Source organism: Perca fluviatilis, chromosome 9, assembly GCF_010015445.1.
Source record: "Perca fluviatilis chromosome 9, GENO_Pfluv_1.0, whole genome shotgun sequence".
Taxonomy (NCBI): domain Eukaryota; kingdom Metazoa; phylum Chordata; class Actinopteri; order Perciformes; family Percidae; genus Perca; species Perca fluviatilis.
The window spans coordinates 14,362,175-14,368,927 of record NC_053120.1 but is presented as its reverse complement, the minus strand read 5'-3'; the positions used below and the strand labels follow the sequence as shown (position 1 = coordinate 14,368,927).

The 6,753-nt window shown below is 38.8% G+C and overlaps 1 protein-coding gene across 2 annotated transcripts; it reads right to left on the bottom strand.

Moving 5' to 3' along the window:
• Window positions 1-373: 373 nt before the first annotated feature.
• Window positions 374-6,133, bottom strand: mob3a (MOB kinase activator 3A). Of its 2 annotated transcripts, XM_039811954.1 has the most exons (5): window positions 5,890-6,133; window positions 5,150-5,234; window positions 4,055-4,624; window positions 2,355-2,557; window positions 374-1,024 (listed from the first exon to the last, which is right to left on the bottom strand). In XM_039811954.1, the coding sequence occupies exons 3-5, from the start codon at window positions 4,470-4,472 to the stop codon at window positions 995-997; spliced, it is 651 nt and encodes a 216-aa protein (XP_039667888.1). In that variant the 5' UTR covers window positions 4,473-4,624; window positions 5,150-5,234; window positions 5,890-6,133; the 3' UTR covers window positions 374-994. The 2 variants fall into 2 exon arrangements, with proteins under 2 accessions (XP_039667888.1, XP_039667887.1); XM_039811953.1 differs by lacking the exon at window positions 5,150-5,234.
• Window positions 6,134-6,753: the final 620 nt, after the last annotated feature.

The window sequence follows — 6,753 nt, the reverse complement described above, 5'->3', positions numbered from 1 at the left end:
AGGGCTACAACATTAAACTGTAGGATTACACTTCTACTCCTCACTACAGACAGGTTTGGGTGTCTGATGCCACCCAGTGGACAGTTTTACATTCAGTCTGTTAAACATGTGCTGCCAGCAGAGTTTTGGCATGTGAGGTTTGAGTCTCGTGTGACCTTTAGCTGTCAAGTATCTGTAACAAACACCTGCAGGTTTGACATCTAATAACCTGCCTTGTGGCCTGAGGCCCAAAGTGTGCAATGACACAGACTTGATAATGTATGAGTCACCAACAATCTATTACTGTATTATTTATTCATTTATGTGTTTATAACCGTCATATAAATGATACCAAGCCCCAAATGTATTTAAATGTTCTTCAAAATATACAGAATTCTCTGAGAAACTTTTTTATTTTTCTCATTTTAACATTTGTACACAATACTTTCTCTGCCTGAAAAAAATACTAAATTACTGCATTGATTGTTCAGATGTGAGTGGTAAAACTGTTTTACAGAAAGATCTGGGACAGACAAAAATCAATGGATTAGGTTAGGCTTTAGCCCAGTACTATTAGCTTCAGAAAGGAAAACCAATCAGTTCTAATTTAAATATTGATTACCAAATTCCAATTATAACAGTAGATAATCATTCAATGTAACAACTTGATTTTATAGATGTACAGTAAGAAATACTAATTTTACACAAAACAGAACAGACAGACAAAAAGCATCCTGGAATGATTGAGATTCAAATAAAATAGAAAAATCAACACAAACATACACCTCTTAATACTGTGCTCTGATAAAATGTTTGAAAACGATAAAAAAAAGAAAGAAAAAAAAAAAGGAACAGAACACCTCATCTGACAAGGTTAAAACCTACAGTATGTGGCTAAAATAGATTACAGTACTTAAATATAAAAATAGACTCTTTTGTTAATTTTGTTTGTTCTGCAGTCCTCTATATGGACGGATGTGTTGGTCTGGCGTGTCATCAGGTCAGTCGTGCTCCCTCAGTGACACATTCGAGAGGTCATCTCTTTCTGCAAACACAATGCACACAGAACACTGAGTTAGAGCAGTGAAGGAAATACTCAAGCAACAGATAGACCATAACAAACAATTTTCATCTACTGTTGGAGCTGTGAGGAAATCTCAAAAGCTACCGCACACTATCACAGGACTAGAAGTTGCTGGATATATAAAAAAAAAAAATTGCAAATAAAAAAGGTCAAAACATCTGCACACTAATTGCAAACATCCAGTTTGTTGTCTAAGCTTTTGGTCACACAGGCCTTTGTTACAGCATGAGACATGCCGAACACACACAGAACATATAGTCTCTCCCAAGTGGGTGGAGGGGTCATCAACAATCAATTAACAATCAGCAGACAATCAATCACAGTATAACTTCAATTAGGGAGGTGCAGAAATTCAGCATGACTGATCGTCTTTCAAGTAAAGATGTAACGATGCATCGTGAAAAAAAAATAATAATAATCTCGCTGCAGTTTTTAAACGGCCAAGGACGTAATCTACTTTTGATTTCACTTCTTTGGCTTCAGAAGTCACTACGTCTTCTTCGTTTATTTATTTGAAGAAATGTTAGTTTCTATTTGTTGTAGTTATTTTGATGGGATTTGTTTTCAAATTGTAATTCTTCTTTTTTTTTTTTAAGATAAAATACAATTGCAGTTGCAGTTTTGATAAGCGGAGACATATGTTGTTTTGCACACTTTATATAAATAAAGGAATATTTTTCAGTCATTTGTCTGCAGTGCATTCTGTTAAAAATAATCATGAGAAAATCGTATCGTGAACTTAAAATCGTGAATCGTATCTAATTGTGGGTTGAGTTTATCGTTACATCCCTACTCTCAAGTGAATCTCATTGTAAAATGAGGATTTCTAGAGATCCTCATTTTTTTGTTGTTTAAATTGGGAAAACCCAGGGAAGTGACACTATAATTATATTTGCAAGGTTCCCAGCCATGTTCAGAAGATTGTGTCGTCTCGAGTGAAGATAATTACCTCTTCTGAAGAGTCCATGTTTTTTTAATCCTCCATGTCCTCCTTGGCTACTAGCAACTACGTGGAGGAGGGGTGGGGGCGGTACGCGATCACGGAAGGCTTGTATCATGTGGACGCGCCGATAGTTTTGTTGTCATTACTTAGAATTCCTCATGGGGGCGACAGAAACAACGCACTATAGCTTTAACACCTTTTATTGGTTTCAGAAAATGCCTGCTCCAAATAATTGCAAGACTGCTTAAGTAATGTATTGTTGAGTGTATTCAATTCCATTATTACAGAACATAATCTTATTTATTTTTGTATTTAGCGCCATGTTATCCTATCCCTTCTTTGACTCACCAGAGGCTCCAGCTCTTTGTGGTCCGTGAGGTTGAACTCGGTAACAAAGTAATAGAAATGCTTGTAGCAGGTATTGACGTGAGCCTCGGCCCCCATCTGGCTCACGCGGTCAAAGTGGTGGATGTAGACGTGGACAAACACCCGGAACAGACGAGACAAAATCTTCTTAGCCACCTGCATGAAGGTCTTAGGGAAGGGAGTACCTGCAAGTCAAACAGATGGAGACGGGAGAACGCCGCGGTCAATCCAGGATGACCTTTTGCTATTTGCTGCACAGAAAGGAACACATTGGAAATACTGATGTATTTAATGCAATGGTTACTGAATATTTTAACTGAGATTATCTTTCAATGTGTTTCTTTTTCCTCTGGAGTCCCTCAGGTTGGATACCAGCATGTTAAAGGACCCAGCCAGTATCACATCACACGTGAATGGAAAATCAACACAACTTGGTCTGGGGGATAAGCCTCTGCTTGCACCAAGTGATTAATTTAGTACGTCGTTTTGGTTTAACTAATTCAATAACATTTCAGGAATCTCTTCCAGAGGACACACGCGTTAGAGGTTGTTTCTATTCATAGACTCCTGTACATTGTGTGACCCATTTTTAAATCCATTGCTTGGATGGTTCTGTAGTTAGTCAGATGCCGAGCCACAGCACAGGGCATGCAGACATGTACAGAGCTACAGACTGAGATAATAACAAACTGAGAATTCCACAGCAGCAGAAGATTAACTGGTAGTGTTTGCAATGTGCAACACTATAGGTAATCTAATAAATGTGGCCTTGCAGATTTAATCTAAGACATGTTTTGGTTATTGGAGAAAAAAATACAGTGGCTTCAGATTTCAAATGCCTGTACTCTGCAGAATGTTATCTGTATCTCATTTTCCTTTGTATTCATCACATGGTAATCATTTAAGTGGCTTTTGCTTTGGTCTTCCGTGTGACTAGTGCTGACATGATTAGGCCATTGAAAGCAAGATTAATTGTTTAGTCATTTAAGAAGTAAAAATACCAAATATTTGCATGTTATGTAACAGTGGTTCCCAACCTTTTTAAACTTGTGACCACTTAAAACTAAAAAATCTGTTGCATAATAAATCGTTTTGTGTTATTGGAATATTTTTTTCAGTTCCCCAGAATCTAAACAATTCAGTATTTTACAGGACAAAAAGCATACCGAGGCAAATTTGTGTAGCATGAATATGTTCTTTTGTGCTTTCCTCTTTTGGTAATCATCTTACAACCCCTCAAATTGATCCTGCAACACATAGTTGGGGACCTGACACCCAGGTTGGGAACCACTGAGTGACATCATCTCAACTGTGATAATCTGAATCATTATTAATTGAACACCACTGGGGGTTTCACTGTTTGCACTGATTCTTATTTTATGAAGTTTTATGGGGCAGATAATGATTTGAAATAGCTTAAATGACAATGTAAGTAACGGCTGGTCACTAACCTACTTGTGACGTTGGGATCTGTGGACACTGTCTATGAATGGGTTGTGGCTTGGTTTGCACACAAGCAGAGTTAAGTACCTGAACCATTGGATGTTGACAGCTAAGACACAGTTTCTTTCTTTTAGAAGACACCCAAAAACCAAAAAGTCTGTGACCTAATTCTGGATCACAGCATGGAGAGTTGAAGGAACCAAAATCACACACCATCTGTAGCGAAACTCAACACTTACCAACGTTGGTGGGGAAGATGTTCTCATTGTTGATTTGTACCTCAATCCAATCCATGAGCAGGCTCATGTATTTGGGGGCCGACAGTGCCGTCGGCTTCTTGTACTTGTGCTCGTCCTGCCAGCGGTATTCGTACTTGGGCCCACCGGACATGACGGGGCAGGTTTGATCGGTGCAGGAGTCGCTAATGGTGCCGTAGATGAGGTTGATGCGGTTGAAGAAGTCTACCACGTGGACGGCCACCCAGTCATTGAGGCCCTCGCCATGGGGCAGCTGCACGGCCTGCTTCAGGTCTAGCCCTGCGTTCAGAGACGCCTGGGCCTTCTTGTGCAGGTCGAAGCGCTGTGTCCCGGGCTCAAACTTGCGCTTGGGCCGGAATGTCCTGTCTTTGTTGAAGACTTGTTTCAGGGCCATGGACATGATTGCATGTGGCGCCGGGTGGATTTGTTTGAATGCGTCGGGTGGATTATTTACTGTTGAAATGGAAGCAGTCAAAGGGTTGTGTAAACAACCAATGCAGAGTTTTTGTTATGGACTGTCTTTTGGTATTTGTTTCGACTCAGGCTGTGATCCTGCGTATGATTAAAGGAGGGAAGAGAGAGAAAGAAAGGGACAGAGTTTGAATAATAGATGTACATTTTCATTTAAGCGCATACTTCCTGTCAAGGCTGTTGTAGGGTACAACTTATTCCTTATATTTTACAAAATATTACAACCTATGGCTGAAACTAACAACTTTTTTCCTTATTGATTATGGTTATTTTATGGAGTAATCATTTAATAATTTGGTCTATCAGATGTCAGGAAATAGAGACAACTGCCTATCACAATTTCCAAGAGTCCAAAACCTAAACAAAAGCAGCAAAACCTCACTATTAAGAAGCCTGAACGAGGTATTACTTGGCATAGAAGCTTTAAAATGACTTAAATTATTATAGAAATAGTTCTGTTGATCTACTAATCACGTAATCTTTTTAAACATGCAATACATCAGAGCTGGCTGGGAAATTACACAACAATAGTTGTGTCCCAGTTCTTGCATTGTCTTGGGCCTAAAAGTTGCTTACAGAGATGTAACAAATAAACCCCTCACCCACCTTCTTAGGAAAATAGAAATCTTAATAATCTTGAGAGGAGGCATAAAAGAGGGAGGTCGTGTCAAGATGAATTCCATGCAGTTAGCTACGGCATAAGGACATATAAATGTGAGAGTTAATGATTATCACTAAATGTATTATTGTATAATCTACCACTTAATGGCGAGAAAAGTGAGGAGCCCAAATGTATTAATGGCAACCTGAATTCCCCTTTTGCGTCAACTCAGGTAGTCGAAAATGTCTCAAAAGTGACAGCAGCTTGCATTAAAGATAAAACATCGCCTCAAAGGGAACATGAGTCATTTCCTATTTCAGGCACTAGCTAACGTTAATTCCGCCGTGAAACCAAGAGTCTGCGGAACGACAATAAAAGCAAACCGTCTGCATACAATATAACAGGGCGTTTATTTACACCTCCATCTAAATATCGGCGCCCTCATCTTCATAATGATGCGGACTGTGTATCGTTTAAGCACCGTCAAAGGGATAAAAGCAGGAGATTAAACAGCAGGGCACATGACGACTGTACGAAGTTTATTCGTGACGCGACCCGTTAACTCGGTCGGACTTGTTGCTTTCTAAAAGAGCTAAAAACACAAACAAGCCAGGACAAACCCAAATTATTTATACTTAATTCTGATTAAACCTTAAATAAAAGCCGTGTACAACATTCATTATCTCGGATGGATGATCAAACGGTGACGAAATCGCACAGTTGAAAGCCACTTTCGCGAACTTACTTGTTCCGCCTTCCTGTTCCGTCAGTTTCCTTCGATCTTTTTTTTTTTAACCGAAAATTATCTTGTTACCGATCAAAAGCTTTACGTCTACAACCTGCATAGACTACATTATCGATACGTGGTGCGATACATGTTGTATAATTACTGTTAATTCAATAAATATGTCACTTTAATAAAGAAACTAACGTCTGACTCCTCCCTACAAAGCGAAAAGTAACGTTATACCCAGGTTATAGCAGAGTCGAGTTAGAGACGTTGATGGAAACTACCGGTCAGAACCTTCAAAATAATGTATCCATTTGACCAATGTAATGTAATGCAACATTTAATTACAGTTATTTGTAAGCACTTCACTTAAAATAAGTAATATGATCAAGCAGATGTGTCTTCACAAATGTTATTCACACTATATATTTACCCATGATGAAAGGTTAGTTAGTAAGTTCAATTTTATGGTAGGCCTATCATTTGTACTACCGTTTTAGGAGACTTTCTAATTTTTTTAAATTTAATTACTTGAGTAGGCTACACTTTACTGCTGAATGCAGGATTTTAACTTATGCTGGCGCATTTTTCAATTGTGGTATATTAATGTTACTAATGCAACATGCCATGTGAAGGCCAAATGGTTTATTCTGTAAAAACCTTACGCCATTAATTTGAAGACTAATCCATCAACTTCCGGTGTCGCGTGCCCTTCAGTTGTTGCCTGGCAGCTCAGAAGTACTTCCTTTGAAACAATGTGACTGGGCCCTATGGCAGGGGGCAGCCTGACTAACCTCATTTACTTATTAACAACACAGTTATAATAAACCACAATACATCATGTTTGAATTACTGACAGCAAAACCAAAGGGAAATATC

Excerpts from the sequence above, each read along its gene's own strand:
- mob3a (XM_039811954.1), bottom strand. The coding sequence starts at position 4,472 with ATGTCCATGGCCCTGAAACAAGTCTTCAACAAAGACAGGACATTCCGG. Across the intron at positions 2,558-4,054 it reads CATCTTCCCCACCAACGTTG|GTACTCCCTTCCCTAAGACC; the intron begins GTAAGTGTTGAG and ends TTTGACTTGCAG. Across the intron at positions 1,025-2,354 it reads ACAAAGAGCTGGAGCCTCTG|AAAGAGATGACCTCTCGAAT; the intron begins GTGAGTCAAAGA and ends TTGTGTTTGCAG.